Source organism: Vigna angularis, chromosome 2, assembly GCF_016808095.1.
Source record: "Vigna angularis cultivar LongXiaoDou No.4 chromosome 2, ASM1680809v1, whole genome shotgun sequence".
Classification (NCBI taxonomy): Eukaryota; Viridiplantae; Streptophyta; class Magnoliopsida; order Fabales; family Fabaceae; genus Vigna; species Vigna angularis.
The window spans coordinates 8984369-9002145 of NC_068971.1; the positions used below are offsets into that span (position 1 = coordinate 8984369).

Below are 17777 nucleotides of genomic sequence, written 5' to 3' on the forward strand. Positions count from 1 at the left end.
AACTAAACTAAACTAAAACCATTGTAGTGTTAATTAATTTTCAGATTAAAAAACTAGTCAACACTATACCATACCCTCAATGAAAAATGCAACAAAAAAACACTTTAAATCAAATTTCATTATTAGATTGTTTGAAAAAGGAAGAAAATACACAAAATATAAATAAAAGATTGAAAAATAAATTGAAAAAAATGAAAATATGAATGTAAATAGAAACAGTTGAAAGATGTAGAACGGTAGGAATCTAAAATATTTAGAAGTTTTGGAGAATGAATATTACTAACATTTAAATATAAGTCCATTCTACACGTTATGTGATGATTTGACTTCTAGAGTTTGCCAACTTTGAGTCAACTCCTCCAAAGCACATGCAAGTGCCTTAGGTTGTGGGATTCTAATTCTTCCTTAAATTAACGTGTTTGAAAAGTTTTATTATCTTCAAGCAAAAACTAAATGTGCATATTGGTGCTTGAAGATAACCAAATGGTTTATATTTCTTGAAAATCACTAATTTGAGTTTCATGTCCAATAACTTAATTAGGGTTAATGATTTACTTATAGGCAATTATACTTTCACATGCCTTATTCTACAATTTGGTATGAGTTTTCTTTCTTCTTAGGAAGTTGTTTTCTAATATGATTATAGTTGGAGGTGCTTAAAACACAATTTTAAATCCTAAAAATGTTCTTCTTTTGTTGAAGTATACTAATTAGGGGTGAACATAGTTCATCTAACTGAACTTGAGAACTGCAGTTAACTGTATTGTTTTATACTTAAAAAAACTAAACTGTTTTTACTAAAAACTAATTAAACTATTTTACAGTTCAGATTAAAAAAACTGAAACTTAATAATTTTAGTATGGTTAACTAGTTAACACATGTGTCTCTTCATCTTTCTTCGTCTCTTCATCTTTCTTCGTTGGAATCTCTCTTTATCACCACTGCACCTCACACAGATTTTGCCAAGGTTCGTTGCTCTCTTCCATCCCACCGTCGCCCATCCCGCCGTCGCCCATCCCGCTGTCGCCCATCCTACCGCCGCCCATCCCGCCGTCGACCATCCCGCTGTCGCCCTTCTCCCTCTATTAGCCCTCTAGGGTTTCGTCATCGGTTCTCTTTTCCCTCCAGCGTCAATTTACATTCAATAAACACCTTTGGCTTCTTACCACAAACCACTCTCAAGGTTTCCAAACACGTTAGCTTCGATACCCCTCAAAAGCCCGACTCAGTCATCGCTTTCTTCAACAGAAATGGATTCACCCACGCTTACATCAACAACATCGTCAACAGAAATGGATTCACCCACGCTCACATGCAACGCTGACGAGAGGCTTTCGCCAAAGTTTCAATTTTTACGCTCAAAAGGTGCTGTTGTTTCTGATATCGTTCACCTTGTTAATAGGTGCCCCAGAATCCTCGTATCCAGCCTCAAGAACAACGTGATCCCCTCCTTCGAATTGGTGAGAATCGACAAGATTGAAAGAAGACAGTGGGTAATTTGATTTGATGAATTATTGGATTGAAGAGTTTTGTGAGTTGTTTCTGCACCGCTAGTTTGAAGCATAAATTGACCATTGCATTTGTCTATTTCCATTACTGAACGTGAAAGAGAAATATATGAAGAAGAGTGTTTTTGATGCAAACTGAACTGTAATGCAGTATGAACTAAAAAAATAGTTTAATTCAGTTATCCTGAACTATTTTTTAGTTTAGTGCAGTTTTGTTGAAATAGTTTATAATTATCTATAGATTGTAATAGTGCAGAACACTGTATGGCAGTTTGTCCACCCCTAATACTAATATAGAGAGTTAAGTCTAAGACCAATTTATATAAACTTTTAAATGATATTTATTGAAAATAATTTTCGATGCTTTAGTCTCATGTTAATTAGATATTTAGTGGTATAATTAAAATAAAGTATATAACTTTAGTTTAGAATTGTAAGACTATAAAAATACAAGAAATTTGGGACTAAAGTTAAACTATAAAGAATACACTTTTTATATTATACATATGTAATGCTTCACATTTGAAGGTGCGTGAACATTCTTCCTGAAATTGATCTCTTTAATGGAAGTTTAAAATCATTATTTATAACAGTGATTACTATTAAAAATGTAAACAAGGGAACTCCTGAAATTTGAGATTGGTTTTTGTGAAAAAAGAATTATATGTTCAAAATTTGGAGTCTCAGTTTCACCTATTTAATTAGTTTATAATTTCATTATTTTTTAAAGAAAAATTCTTTAATTATTTTTTAACTTTGTTAATATATAATTTAATAATTCTAACATTAGCTTAATACTAATAAAATAAAATATATTATAATAAAATTCAAAACAAATAATTCAGAATATAAAATATATTAATTGAGTCTTCTAAAATATAAGATTATATATATATATATATATATATATATATATATATATATATATATATATATATATATATATATGAACGACGTTTCCATCACACTAACTAACAAACATTATACCAAAATTAATTACTCTTATTACATAGTATCTGTTAACTACTTACTATCTAGAGAGGCTTCTAAACATGTATCTTCATTTGCGGATACTGGTAAAGTGATAATTGAAAAAGAAGAATACAAACACAAAATAAACCAACAACAAGAAAATGGTAGGTTAATATACAAAAAAAGTTATCATCATTAAACAAGCAATATTGACAAGTTAAGAAAATCATAACATTTTAAAACACAAGTCACATCAAAAGAGTCGCTTCTAAATTCAATTATCTGGATATAACCCATTAATATTAGACTACAAGAAAATTTTAGCACTTATGATGGATAACTCTCCATCCACAAGATTAATCTTATAGAAGTCTTTAAAACTTCAAAATGTTTTTTTTTTACTTATCTCCTCTCAACCCTTAATCCATTATCTATATGAGTTTGAATGATCAGTAGAATATCATGATAACTTCCTATATGAGTTCCTACTTCAATGCATATCTTAAAGAATAAATGTGACTTCCACATGGAATTCATTTCTTCAAGACAAATCACACTTTACTTCATTTTTGTTAACGATTCTCACATACAGAACCCATTATAACCATCATACATATGTATACTGATAAATAATTTCATCATAGTTACATCATACAAATCAAACAAGCTCTTATGAAGTTCCAAACATGAAAAGAAAATCTTCTGATACTGCCCAACGCCATAAATCATAGCCTAGTGCTATTCAACCACCAAAGGCACATCTGAAAGGTTCTCGCCTAACGTTAACCAAATGGCGCCCAACCCAATGAGCCTAGGGCTTACCTAACGAAATGCTCTCAGGATTTAAATCCTGGGAATGACACACCAGCGCTATCAGTGACAATCAACGATGTATTAGTACATTGAATGTCCCCTTTTGAGTTTTAATTGATTAATTGTCTCCTCTTAAGTTAATCATCACTTAATAGACTTCTCATCACTTAAAAGTTCATGATCTTAACTCAAGTCCAGCCGTATTACCCAATTAAAGAACTCTATAGTGGCATTCCAAATTACAAACACACTTAAAAAAAAAATCTCATTCCTTCAACATTGGACATAATATGCAAGTATCACATTGCTACAATATAGATTTAATCAAGCAGACATCACCTTAAATCACACTTCAACACAGCTACATATAATTAACTAAACAATTCAAATTAAAACAAGTATAAATAGCTTTCATTACCTGTTAAGACATCTCAAACAACTTTAGAACTCCAAACTACCTCCAATCACATAGGATGCTCTATCTACACATAGAAACATTATAAGAACGATAAAATCATACTATCATAACCACTGATCTATCATGACCACTGATCAGCATATACTCAAATAAAAAATTAAAAAGACACATGCAAGCAAATAATGCTCATATACAATTGAAAATATAAATATACTAAGAAAAGGGTTAAAACTTAAGTTACCCAAATTGAGAGATTGATTTGTCCAAATTTTAAAACTTGTTGCAAGGATCACTCCTACGATATCATATCTTCAAATAGATTAATAGAAAGGAAGAACTCCGAGCGAGAAATTAGAAAATCCTAGAAAAATGGTTTCTAAATATATGGTAAATATATGATGTGTTTTAAAATAATGAAACTTGTTTATAACAAAAATATTTATACTAAATTTTTTTAATATTAAAATAATAAGTTTTACTATTTTTAAACCATTATCGATTTTAAAATATCATTCTCTATATCTTTACAATAATTATTTTAATATAAAATAATTTTCTACCAATAAAAAACATGTTTAATATTATAATTTAGTAAAAAAATGTAAATCTTATATAACATAATTATTAAATCTTTGAATAATTCACCAAATACTTATAACTCAATGAAGTGTATAAACTTGAAAGAAAAAAGAGTTTACCTTTTATAAAACCCATACAAATAAACAAAGTGATACAAAAATTAGAATATTGTTTTTTTGTTCAAATTCCTCTTATGTAAGATTTAGAGAGTTGATCTACAAATATAGAACTACAAAAAGGTATTTCTTGAAGTCTAAAAAAACCAAAAATATACTTAAAATTAAGAATAAAATAAATAATATACAGAAAATCTTAATAATTCACCAATTAATGATTTGAATATTGCATCAAATCTGGCACAATTTTGAACTCTCTCTTTAAATTTTGGATTATTATTTTAGTCAAGCCTAATCAACTCTCAATAAGTTTCACAATGAGTTTGTTTTCATGTAAAAATAATAAATATAAAATAATTTGTTTTCACTGAATTGTAAATATTTTAACAGAAAAAATAAAAATAAAAAATATTTTTTTGAAAAATATTTTAAAACACGTAAAACTAATTAAGAAAATATGAACTCCATCCAATGCATTATTTATAACTTAATCACCTTAAACTTTATATAATAAATAATTTCTTATTGCTTGATAGTATAGACTTATATAGACATTAGACTGTCTTAAACAAACTAACATTTTAAATTCAAGTTAAATCATACCTTAATTAAAACATATAATATTAAATATAAATCACTTAATGTTTTTTTCCAAACACTACCAATGTACATATTTGAGCCCAATAAACCCAAATGGGCTTTTGAACTTTCACCTTCCACCGATAACGGTAAGAAATCCAACGGCTATATTTTAATTTCCACGTTGTCTCAACCAATGACAGTCACACTGAGTTTTCATCCTCACACGATAACCTAGAAAACAATTAATTCACTGAAAATCAGAACAAAGTTAAATTTTGACAATGTTTTCGCATAGTATTTTTCTTGTCTGATAGATGGGGGTTGGTGGTAATTTCTGGGAGCTGCTAAAGCCCTATGCTCGTCGCGAGGGTTTTGATTTCTTGAGGAACAAGCGAGTTGCTGTGGACCTATCATTCTGGATTGTTCAGCATGAGAATGCTATGAAGGCCACTCATGTCAGAAAACCTCACCTCAGACTTACCTTCTTCCGCACCATCAATCTCTTTTCCAAGGTTTTCTACCCTAGAAATGTTACAGGAAGTTAGGAAATTTGTTTTTTGAAGAAGATTTTTTATTTTTAGCACATTTTAATTACATGAAATAAAAATTGGGATTAATTGACTGGTTCAACAAATGATCATGTTAAGAGGTGTTATTGTCTTTTTTTGGTTTTGTAAAAGTGGAGTGTTGAAAGTTTAGGTAGTTTGCATGAACTGTGTATACAAAAAATAATTATCTATTAGGTTTAGTGATTTAGACTTAATTTTCTTGTAGTATTGGATTGGAGTGTCATTTTGGTTGCGATGGGATTATCTAAATTGCTGTTCCTCTTTATGTTTAATGTAGACTTAAATTGATACTCTTGGATTGGAATGTCATGCAAGGTGACGGGTTTAATCTAAATGGGTCTTGCTTTTATTTTTTACCTTGTATGTTAAGTTAGTTTAGATATGGAATAGTAAAACAAAGGATGAACTTGAATATTGATGATGATATGGTGATTTTTGCAGTTTGGGGTACTTCCTGTGTTCATTGTTGATGGGACTCCATCGCCGTTGAAAGCACAGGCCAGGATTGCAAGATATTTTGGGTCTTGTGGCATTGAGCTGACTAGCTTGCCAGTCTCTGAAGGTGTTTCAGCAGAAAGGAGCAGCCTGTTTTCAAGTCGAGTTCAAGAATGTGTGGTGGGATGCTTTTACTTTTCCTATGATTACCACCAACTTGATGATCTTATTTTTGTGTCTCAGGCTACATATGCATTTCAATCAAAATTTGTTTCCCTAATGTTTACACATATACCTTATAGCAAGAACACTTATTTAATTACATATTTGTTGGATATGGATGCAGGTTTGTCAATTTGTTTTCTGATAGTTACCTGTTCTCCTGTTATAGGAACTGGTCAAACTACTTGGAATGCCTGTACTACAGGCTAAAGGAGAGGCCGAAGCACTCTGTGCTCAATTAAATAGTGAAGGTCATGTAGATGCTTGCATCACAGCAGACAGTGATGCATTCCTCTTTGGGGCAAAATGCATTATAAAATGTTTCTGTCCCAATTCCAAAGTAAGTTACTATGGTAATTGTATTTTCTTTTTTATCTCCTGGCAATTTATTATAAAAAAATATGATGTATGTTTTCTTAGCTCACATTTGTATTTCAGATGACTTTTTCTAAATGGTTTCATTAATCTGGATACTAACATTGGCTGATCACTTTAAATTTGAGTTTTTATAGACTATGTACTTGTTACAAACTTATGATTGTTTGGCCTGATATAGTTCAAAGTTATGTATGATATCTGTCAATGTACCCCTAGTTTCTTCCTCAACTGACCATATTATACAATGGATTTTTCACCTGTTCTTCTATGACAGTTTTTTGTTTTTTTGAAAAAAATAATTTTAATTTGTAGTTTTTTTCTGTCGGCATAACTTAGCAATTACAGCAAGTGATTGATTTCAAACATTTACTTAAAAGTTTTACCTGTATATCCTTTTAATTGTCCTGAAGTTGCAAACATTGCGTGCTCCTTTTATGCTTAAAAGAAATTCTTGAGAACACTTATGGAGTATTAATATTTTTTAGTGTGGTGCACTTCTATTTTGAAAATACTTGAGAACACTTATGGAGTATTTTTTTGTTTAAGTTTGAAAATATTGCTAGTAAGAAACTAATTAATCATATTAATGGTTTTTTCTTTTTATATTAACTGGGGTCAGCCATTGTATTTTATATAAACTTAAGCCAGTGATCAGGCCTGCCTTTTAGATTTAAGTCCATCTTACTGGTTTCAGTAAGGGTTCTTTTCAGTCTCCTTCTCTTCAGTCATTCGGCTATCCTATTGGGGATTATGTTGGTCTTTTTCTCACATCACCAAACCATCTTAGTGGCAACTCTATCAACTTTCCTTTCATATATACCACTCCTGCTTTCTCTTGAATGCATTTATTACTAATTTTTATCTTTTTTAGTATGATTACCCATTCAATGTGTCTTCAAAACACCAAAACACATAGCTTATGATTTGGTTGGATCCAACATTCAGTACCATTAAAATCACTGGTTAGGGACAAATTTGAATAAATTCATTGCATGCAGGAACCATTTGAATGCTACAACATGTCAGATATTGAAGCTGGACTTGGATTGAAGAGGAAACACTTGATAGCTATCTCTCTTTTGGTTGGAAATGATCATGATATGAATGGTGTTCGAGGAATTGGGCTTGATAATGCACTTCATTTTGCTAAAGCTTTTAATGAAGATGATATATTGAATAGGTATGGATCCTTCAGAGTGATAAACATTTTGTTGTATCATCTGAAGTATTTAAGTGTTATGGAATGGCCCCTTGAGACCGGACAAATTGCATGTAGCTTGATTTTTAATTTTGAGTAATGTACTTTTACTCCTTCTAGTTTGGACTTCACAACCTTTGTACCTCAAGTTTGTCTTTTGAGCTAATAATTTTTTTTTTTAGAAATAAAATTTGGTTGTTTGTTGATTTTCTTTTACTTCAACGCTCAAATTATTTTTCTATCCTAATATTTGGGGGTTGGGTTCACGATTAAATTGGGACATGAAATCATTTAAAAGTTTATAGATAAGAAATTTAGTGGAAACTCGACAAAATTTGAAGAATGTTTTAAGGTGTGAGGTTAGGGTCTGAAGTGGAAGAAAAAATATTTTGTGTGATTTGATTGGTTAGTTCTGAACAGAAAGCAATTCCGTTGATACAATTTGTAAAGACTTTTTCAGTAGAAGGACATAATTGTCTGGAAGAAGACTTGGAAGACCAAAATAGCGCACAGTCCAACCTAAAGGGATCCAAAAATGCCTTTACACACTAATAAATTCCCCGCTGATTTAAGTATTTTAATGTGACAAGACAAAGTCTCTGGTATTTCCTTATCTATTTTTATTGTAATAGTTAACAAACTCAAGGGATGTCTATCCATTTCATCAAACCTTTAATTATAGTCAAAGTGAGACTTCGATAACCTGAATAAATATGTTGGTCTTGGCATTCTGATGATGATTTTGAAGCAGATTACAGGAGATAGGCAAAGGGGATACTTCACAAATTCCCAGCTGCACTAAATTTGAGGACAACATAGATGTTGATGGAAACTGCCCGAATACAAAACAACCTCATTGCTCATTATGTGGGCATCCTGGCAGCAAGAAAGATCATATGAAATTTTCTTGTGAATCCTGTGTCACAAAGGATGATGAAGGCTGCCAGAGAAAACCAGAGGGTTTTAAATGTGATTGCTGCTCATGTGTTTTGGTATGTATCTTAGAAGGCTTTGCACTTGTCTGGTTTTACTTGAATTAAATGTAACAGGTTATAATTTTCAATGATATTTGATTTGCAGAATAGGAGACATAAGGAGCAGAAACGAGAGGAAAATCGGTACTCAAAAATTTGTCACAAAATTGCGGAGGAGCCAAACTTTCCCAAAGATGAAATCATTGACATGTACCTATGCAATGACAATGGTTACTTTTCAGGTCATTTGAACTGTGATATGAATTTTATAGTCTAGAGTTGCTGGTGTGTATTGTATTGACATTCATTCTATCATCTTCTGTTTGCAGCAAGTGATGGTCCTCGGATCATATGGGGAAAACCCAATATTGAGATGCTGATTGATTTTTTAAACTTTCATCAGCATTGGGAACCATCCTACATTCGACGGACTATGTTTCCTATGATGTCCACTATCTTTCTGAGAGATATGTCTACTCCTACGGGAGAAACTTTGTTATTTGGGCAATATGAGTTTGATTCGGTTGAACGTGTGAAAATGAGATATGGATATCAGTTTTATGTGGTCAAGTGGAAACGTGCAGGTGTAAACATTAACACCAGCAAAGTTCCATCAAATGAATCCAGTGTGCAACAAGATGTAGTAGAGCTTGATGAAATGGTGGATCTACTGGACGATGCTCCTGAGATTCATGTAGATGGATGTAATTTTCTGTTTACAGATGAAAACATGGACCTAGTAGGGACTGCTTTTCCTGCAGAAGTCAAAAGTTTTTTGCAGGAGCAGGTGTTTATTATTCTCCATCATTCTACCTATAACCTGTGTTTATTTTTGCTTTGTCATTTTAATATCCTATGCTTCCATTTTTTGGGATCCCTCTTGATATTCATAAACTGAGTCCAAGAAGTATGCAAGGATTTTACTATAACAACTGTAGCAGTTGGTACAAGATAAACATGATGTTGATCCTAAAAACACCTTGGATCAACTAAGCTGGTTAGCAGTGCTAAAATAGTGACTGGTGCTTCAATTGCAGGAAAGGAAAAGGAGAAAGAACTCAAAATCAAGGTGCCAAGAAAATGAAAAACCAGCTTCTCCAAACTCAAGAAGTACTCAGCTAAGCATCACAGAGTTCTTTCCATCAACCAAAATTAAACATCGTCAATCAAAACAAAGAGAAGAATCATCCAATGATGCTGATAGTGAGGGCAGCAAGAGTTCAAAAATGAAAAGAAACATGTCTAATTCTGACAATCTTCCAAAATCTGTGAGGCGTCGCCTTTTGTTTGACTAGTGAGTATATACATATCTTGGAGTTTTGAAATTATTGACATTAACAGTATCGAAGCAGTGAAAATAGAGTTGAGTACACAGATCAGTGAGCTTATATGTAATTAACTATTTGCTTTTGTTTGTCTGCTTCTTTATTTTTGTGAATAAGTTTTAGTTAGTTTATAGTTCTTTTTTCTCCATTGTAATGTTTAGATTTTTGCGTATGTGCAAAACTTAACACTAAAAAAACCCAACAGTGTTAAATAAATGAGAGCTTGATATAATGTATGTATTAGTTTGCAGTTGTCTTGCCTGTCTGAATCATTTTTAGTATAGTTTTTTCCTTCTCTTTTTGAATCTCTAAAAAAAATTTCTTGTTCAAGTGTGACGAGTGTGTACAAAAACATTGAAAGGATGTAATTAAACATACATTTTATTCTCTATATATGATGCGGATTCTCAATACGAGTGATTCTCAATTTATTTTCTATATATGTATGTGAATTAAAAATAAGAATCGAAAATTATATTTCTAACAAAAAAAATATTAAAAAAGTAACAATGAGTAAATATTCAACCAAATGCTGCAATATTGTTCTATATTCAAATTTGTCTATTTTTTTATGGTAATACTATTAAATAAAATTTTAATATAGTTCCAAGAAGTTTGTAAGAAATAGTGCCTTATAAACGACTAATTTTACGCTATTGAATAATATCGATAGGACGAGAAATAGTTTCAAATAAACATAATTTATAAACCTTACAATACACATTTGCTATCATGTTTGGATGAATATAAATATATTGTAATTATAATTTAATCAAATTGCAAAATAGTCTTTCAAAAATATTGTCATATAGATTTTATTAGTTGTTAATTAACTCACAATAAGCAATTTAATTTGACACTTGATTTTAAATTTGAAATTCAACTAAATCATCCATAAAAAAGAATATATTTGAATTATTAATATAATTCAATTTTATTGCGACTGATAATGTACCAAAGTTAAAGTTATTAATATATCACATGAAAAAGAATATATTTGAATCAAAGTTCAATGTAAATAAATTGAAGTTTACTTCAAAGAAGAAGAAAAACTTTATATTCATCTTTTCTGGAAAATGAAAAAAGCATTGTTTTTTCACACAATAAATGCTGTAAATTAATTTTAAAATGAGATAACATATGTAGCAAATAACACTCCTTGTTCGTGTTCCTTTTATTGAAATACATAATAATAAAAAAAAATCGAATGTTTGCTCAAAATTTGCATTTACCTAGGCCCTCTTTGACAATAAAATCAAGAATGTTTAAGAAATTCAGAAATATTTTTTTGTTATGAAAATTGTTGTTCTTAAGGTTAAAGATCACTATTTTTTATGAACTGTGTATTTATAAAAGTGGGAAGTATCAGAACAGATAACTACGGAAGTAACGAACAACCAAACATGAATCCTTCCTCGCTATGTTCTGTTCAAACGTTCCCGCCAATATCTCACTCCGCATTGCTTTACCGCCACCGCAAACCGGCGCATGATAGCACCGCCGGCGTAAGGCGGAGAGCTCCATACGTAGTTTGTGCTGAAAGAAGTAGCCGAGCTTCCACGCGAAGCGCTGATGATTACCATGCCACTCTCAAAGCTCTCAAATCCAAAGGCAGATTCCCCAGAAAATCTCTTGGCCAGGTTTGCATCTTTTTTTCTGTTTTGTTTGTTTTCTAAGAAAATTTGGCATGACCCATTATGTTGTGGTGCTCCAATTTTTTATTTCCTTTTTTGAGGTATTATTATGAAAATTGTATGCGGGTGCTTCTTTGAGGTATTTCATCGAACAGAAAGGTGGGTATGGACAAGGGATAGTTGGTTTGACTTGAATTTTGCGTTGTAGCACTGCAACATCTAGTTTTGTGAGTTTAGTCCTTTTTTTTTTGTTTGGAACGATTTATTTGAGTGCTTCACTGAGGTCTGTTATCAAACAGTTGATGGGTGTCTAACTGGGTGCTTTGGTATGAATTGTTGTTTGTTTTCTTGTTTGGATGTAAAAGTTGTTTGGGGCTTGGTTTGGAATGAATCTTCCTGTGAAATTTTTTTCTCATTTGGGTGTTGATGTGATTGTAGCATTATATGTTGAATTCTGAAATAAATGACCAACTTGCTGGTGCGGCCGGTATTGAACAAGGCGATGTCGTGTTGGAAATTGGACCTGGAACTGGCTCCCTGACTAATGTTCTTTTGAATTCGGGCGCATTCGTACTTGCAGTTGAAAAGGTCTGGTCATTTTTTACAAAGATCCCATTGTCTAAGCACGAGTTTGTTTGTGTCCCTTTTTATCTGTGCTGTTGTTAATTTGTATATCTCTACAATGTAAATAATTTTTTCTCACAATGTAGGCTGTGTAAAATTTCCAACTTTGCTGTAGGTTGGAGTGGTGAATAATTTTTCATTGCTGTCTTCTACTTCAAGTCAAGTTTTATTTTTCTTGTATCTTTCATTTGATTCAGGATAAACACATGGCTGCCCTCGTGAGTGAAAGATTTTCAAGTTCAGGAAAGTTGAAGGTACAACTCATGGTGAACTTTATCTTTATCTTTATATTACATGCCTGTTATCCCTGTGCTATTGAGGTGCAAATTTGGCTTATAAGTTATAATTCAGTTTCATATTGTTTATAGAAGCTCAATATGTACTGTAGTTATAACAATTGATGTTGTTTAAAACTGAAATCTAGTTACTTGTAGTGTTCATATAGATTATATCTTTCATGACATGATTGGGGATTCCTACACACTACTCCTTGTCTGGCCTTGATTGCTGAAATCAGAGTCTGGAACCACATTTGCGTTGGTTGTTTTCCCCCAGTTTCTTCTTATTGCATTTTAAAGTAATGTCAGTCTGTAATTTCCTCATAATTCTTGATATGTCTATTCATTTGTTACTTTAGTTTGTTCATTATGTTGGAAGTCTGTATTTCTTCTTCCAATCTCTCTGTCATAAGTATGATTCTTTGCTGAAATTATGATAAATCAGGACCAATTTTTATGTATAAATTATAATTTAGGTTGACGCTTTGATTAAAACAACTACAGGTTTTGACCGAGGATATTGTCAAGTGTCATGTGCGCTCTCATATGTCATCGTTGGTTGGAAGCACATATTCAAAATCCAGAAGTGCCAAAGTGAGGCTCTACGTCCTAAACTAGCAAACTACGTTATTTAATTATTTGTCAGCTTTTAGAAATCATGTTTTATCTTAATCATTTTGTTTTTGGAATAAAACAGAATTGTTGATTTTATAATATCCACAATTAAAGTTACGTTTGAAATCTAAGCCTTTCAAGTTACAACTGAATAGATATGATAATTGTTAAAAATATAAGATATATTTCTTACATCTCTAACAACAATATTTAAAAAAGACAACAATATTTAAAAAAGAAATCCACGACTCCATTGAGTTGCTTGTGGTGGGGTATCAATTTGGGAGCTTCCGGTGGCTCACTACGAGCTATGCAAGATTTGGCCTGTCCAGGTTTGATGTGGGCTAACAATCTAGTGCCCCACAACCCCATGTAAAAAAGAAATCCTTACCGAAATGTTTCTAGACTCAATACCAAAGTGTTTTTAACCTTTAGGTAGCTCTGGAGTCAGAAGAAATCATTTGAAGATAAATATTGCTGTTAACAAAGGAATTGAACTTACCATTCTGCTCCACTCATCACTGTAAGAATTAGAAATCATAGTTTTCACTTTGTATGGGTAGAAAGGGTAATTCGTGGGTGTAATGGGTCAAATAACTTTTTTTAGCGCTTTATATATATGTGTGATTGTTGTGAATCTTCCACTACTAATATTATAAGCCTATATGAATTCATTTGGAAGCTTAACTTCAGGGTCCTAAATTAGGCAGCTATATAATAACCATGAAGTTATGGTGTTCCGTTCTGCTGCTAAAGTTTCCAAGAATATGCAAGAAAAATAATGCAAGTCCTGAATTGGCCTGTTATGATATATTGTTTGCAGGTGGTTGCTAACATTCCCTTTAATATCAGTACAGATGTGATCAAATTATTTCTTCCGATGGGTGACATTTTCTCAGAAGTGGTTCTATTGCTCCAGGTTCGAATTGATAGCTCTCTAGTGTCTATAATTTATTGTCTGGATTTTAGTTTTTCTCATTAACTACTAACCTCTAATGTTTTAGTTCCTATCACTCAACTCCTACTCACCAATCACTTGATCTGAAGTTCAAGTGCTTCCAATGTTCATTGTTTTTGCATCTTGATCAGTATTATCAGCTTGAGGCATAACTACGTAGAATAGGGGAAAGAAATTATAGAAATTAGAAATTTGATGGTAAGGCCAAATTGTTTATGAAATGACCAAATCTGTGTTGGCAAGAACTGGCTGAGATTGCAAAAGAGCTGACCTTTAGTGACACTTATTTTGGATACTAAAGAACCCAAGTTATATAGATATCCAAAGGCCACGTTATATTTTCCCTACATTTCCTTCTTTTTTTTGAAGTAATATTTCTTGTGTTCAAAGTGTAGACCTTGGCATAAAATAAGATTGTAGCCTTGTGATCTATTGTTTGAGTGTCTAGTCACAGAAATAGCCTCTCTTTTTTTATTACAAACGGGGACTATAGTTAAATATATGTTACGTAACTAGAATGCCTTCCCACATACTCTCACAGACAAAGAACAATGAAAAATAATTGAATAAACCTTTTTTATTGAATAAGAATACTGAATCAAGAAAATAAACAATAACTGGGAGCAGGATCTCCGTCAGTTACCTGAGAGCATGACCTCTCTTACAAAAACTCACAAATCAAAAGCATACCCTTAATCCTAGACTCTAGCTTTATTTATACTAATTATTTCCCGCCCCATCTCTTACTAAATATTTCCCTAGAATATATCTCCATTTAATATAAATATCTCTATATTTAATATGAATATCCCCTCGTATATTATCCTAGCATATATCCTTAATTATAAATATCTTATATTGAATATTTCCTAGGATATATATATTTATTTATTCTAATTAACTTATACTGAATATTCTCTCCTATTGTGGCTCCTTTTACTGTAATTAGCTCTCGCCCCCCTAACCGCTGCGCAGTTAAGATGGTGATTCTTCAACCGTTCGGCTCAGGTCCTTCCCTGCTTCCCACCATTCGGCTTGGTCGCTCCCTGCCTCCCACTGTTCGGCCTAGTCGCTCCCTGCCTCCCACCATTCGGCCTGGTCACTCCCTGCCTCCCACCGTTCAGCCTGGTTGCTCCCTGCCTCCCACCGTTTGGCCTGTTCGCTTCCTGCCTCCCACCGTTCGGCCTGGTCGCCCCTATTGTCACCGTTCAGCCTGGTCACTCGCCTTTTGTCCATCGTTCGGTTTGACCATTCCCCCTTGTCCACCGTTCGGCCTTACCTCTCAATGTCTTCCACCGTTCGGCCTCACTTCCCTCCTACCTTTCTTCTCCTTCTCATTACCTCCCAACCTTTATCATTACCTCCCACCTTATACCCTAACAATATATCTCACCTTCCCCATACCTCATGCGGATGGGAGCCAAGTGTAATGAACCTCTGTGACGAAACCACCAATCGCTAAGGGTATATTAGGAGAAAGTGCAAAGGATCTAGGTCTCTGAGGGAAGGAATAGTCGATACAGATAATGAAGCAATCAAGGGTAATTGAGAGGGAAAGTTTGACCTTTATGGATATAAATGAGAGGGAGGAAGATAGAGGGGTGAGCAGAAATGCGGAGAAGGTTGGGGGAGAGTGCAGTCTCTTGAATACCCTCTGTTTTAGTTTTTTTTCTTCTGTAGTAAATCCTCTCCACATATATTGAAATATCTTATATCAGTATCTGCATAAGATAGTACATTACATTCATATCAAGTGGGAGTGTTTTGAGCTAGTTTCTACCAACCTCCCCTTTAAGGTTTAAAAATCCTTTATATTTAAAACTAACACCCGTTCGAAAAATGACAAGGGTTCAATTTACTTCCAATATTAAAGGAAACTTCATTCAATAACAGCTCTTACTAACCAGATCAAATCATTACAGGAGGAGACTGCTGTCCGCTTGGTAGTGTCATCACTCCGCACCCCTGAGTACCGTCCTATCAATGTATTTGTCAATTTCTATTCAGGTATATATTCAACAAATAGTGTAAATCTTTAATAAGCCATTCTTTTACATTCAAGGATCATAAATTTTCACACAATATATCAAACAAAACCTGTAAAACCGATCCATTATTAGAAAATATTTAACTCTCAGACTTGTCCTTAACCTGTGTTGGCATTTATAACACAAGGAGCTGTAAATCAAGAAAGTGCTTGTAAAAATATTGGTATTACTTTTTTGGATGTGGTTTCTTAAGGAATAGCTTGTACATCAAGATGCAACTAGAGACTTTGTTATCCTTTGCCCACAATTTTGGTTAATTTTATGCGTAAGATCGGACTTTCCTTTTCAGAGCCGGAGTACAAATTTAAAGTCCCAAGAACCAATTTTTTCCCTCAGCCTAACGTAAGTGATATGATATTTAAATATGCCTGCGAGATCTTAATTTATAAATCATCAATGACTCATTTTCATAAATGTGTAGGTTGACGCAGCTGTTGTCTCATTCAAGCTGAAGCTACCGTCAGAATATCCCCATGTTTCTTCCACTAAAAGCTTCTTTTCAATGGTATTCCATTCCCCAGCATATGCTGTCATGCATTGAGTTTGCAAGGATCTTCAACTTTAATTTCAGTTAAAGTCTCGTCACACTGTAATATGAGCAACTGATGATACCAATTTGCTAATGTTTCGTCCTAACGTACAGACCTCTTGCACCATTTCAATGAAACTTCAGTGCTATATATTTGTAGGTTAATTCAGCATTCAATGAGAAGCGTAAGATGCTGCGCAAGTCCCTTCAGCACATATGCACATCCCTTGAGATCGAAGAAGCTTTAACAAGCATAGGTCTTCTAGCTACTGTAAGTGATCAGTGTGTGCAACTACTCTTTTTTGTTTTTGTTTCTTTGCTCTTGGTAAACTTCATCATTTCTGGTATTTTGTTTTCTAAGGATTGTGCTAACCCATCTGAACTTCTGATGTTTACAGTCAAGACCTGAGGAACTAGCATTGGATGATTTTGTTAAGTTGCATAACTTGATTGCCAAGGAGTAGCAATCTGGGTTACTATGGATTTGAAGAGCAACCTCAAGCAGAAGCCCCTAGAGATTCACGTATTCATAAAGCTCTTTGTTGCAGGTATACATTCGATTCAAATAGAGAACCAACTTTTCAAGGAGAAACTATGAAGTGGCATCTCAAATTGGCGATATATTTAATTCCCAACAGTTTTCTCCTTCCAACTACCAAGGTTTCAAGCAGGGGCATGTGTTCATCTCTGAAAAATATTTACGCTGAACTTGTTCTATGAATACAATTAGAGTAAACTCCCTTGTGCAATACACAGTTTGTAAGTTTAACTGCCAGAGAGGTAATGTAACTGGATTGAATCAATCAGCCTACATTGTAAATGAAGAGCAGTCTATTCTTGAAGCTGAAACAAATGTTTGTCACGTCTTGAACGGACAATGAGCACACGTTTTATGATTTGAATATTATGAATATGGCTAGACTAACCACAATGTCAAGGCTTTTGAAGTGTCCAAACCTCAACACAATTGCAATTGTGTAATCTTCCCATGATGTTAACTA

At 33.0% G+C, this 17777-nt stretch overlaps 2 protein-coding genes across 4 annotated transcripts; both read left to right on the forward strand.

Moving 5' to 3' along the window:
- Positions 1–5200: 5200 nt before the first annotated feature.
- LOC108327032 (flap endonuclease GEN-like 1) lies at positions 5201–10333 on the forward strand. Of its 2 annotated transcripts, none has more exons than XM_017560698.2 (8): positions 5201–5501; positions 6000–6173; positions 6385–6555; positions 7592–7773; positions 8543–8783; positions 8872–9007; positions 9095–9552; positions 9803–10332. In XM_017560698.2, exons 1-8 carry the CDS (start codon positions 5304–5306, stop codon positions 10058–10060), a joined length of 1818 nt encoding a protein of 605 aa, XP_017416187.1. In that variant the 5' UTR covers positions 5201–5303; the 3' UTR covers positions 10061–10332. The 2 variants fall into 2 exon arrangements, with proteins under 2 accessions (XP_017416187.1, XP_017416189.1); XM_017560700.2 differs by lacking the exon at positions 5201–5501 and adding an exon at positions 5847–5873 and having other exon boundaries at positions 9803–10333.
- A 1111-nt stretch (positions 10334–11444) lies between these two features.
- Positions 11445–17672, forward strand: LOC108327107 (ribosomal RNA small subunit methyltransferase, chloroplastic). Of its 2 annotated transcripts, XM_017560833.2 has the most exons (10): positions 11445–11730; positions 12163–12312; positions 12546–12602; positions 13131–13220; positions 14065–14160; positions 16122–16206; positions 16537–16589; positions 16669–16752; positions 16937–17047; positions 17175–17672. In XM_017560833.2, exons 1-10 carry the CDS (start codon positions 11494–11496, stop codon positions 17238–17240), a joined length of 1029 nt encoding a protein of 342 aa, XP_017416322.1. In that variant the 5' UTR covers positions 11445–11493; the 3' UTR covers positions 17241–17672. The 2 variants fall into 2 exon arrangements, with proteins under 2 accessions (XP_017416322.1, XP_052729921.1); XM_052873961.1 differs by lacking the exon at positions 17175–17672 and having other exon boundaries at positions 16669–16817; positions 16937–17015.
- Positions 17673–17777: the final 105 nt, after the last annotated feature.

Bases quoted from the DNA above. Each gene is read 5' to 3' on its own strand.
- LOC108327032 (XM_017560698.2), top strand. From the start codon at position 5,304: ATGGGGGTTGGTGGTAATTTCTGGGAGCTGCTAAAGCCCTATGCTCGT. The intron at 7,774-8,542 runs GTATGGATCCTT...ATTTTGAAGCAG, and splicing joins GAAGATGATATATTGAATAG to ATTACAGGAGATAGGCAAAG. The intron at 9,553-9,802 runs GTGTTTATTATT...CTTCAATTGCAG, and splicing joins AAAGTTTTTTGCAGGAGCAG to GAAAGGAAAAGGAGAAAGAA.
- LOC108327107 (XM_017560833.2), top strand. From the start codon at position 11,494: ATGAATCCTTCCTCGCTATGTTCTGTTCAAACGTTCCCGCCAATATCT. The intron at 12,313-12,545 runs GTCTGGTCATTT...CATTTGATTCAG, and splicing joins TCGTACTTGCAGTTGAAAAG to GATAAACACATGGCTGCCCT. The intron at 16,207-16,536 runs GTATATATTCAA...TTTCCTTTTCAG, and splicing joins ATTTGTCAATTTCTATTCAG to AGCCGGAGTACAAATTTAAA.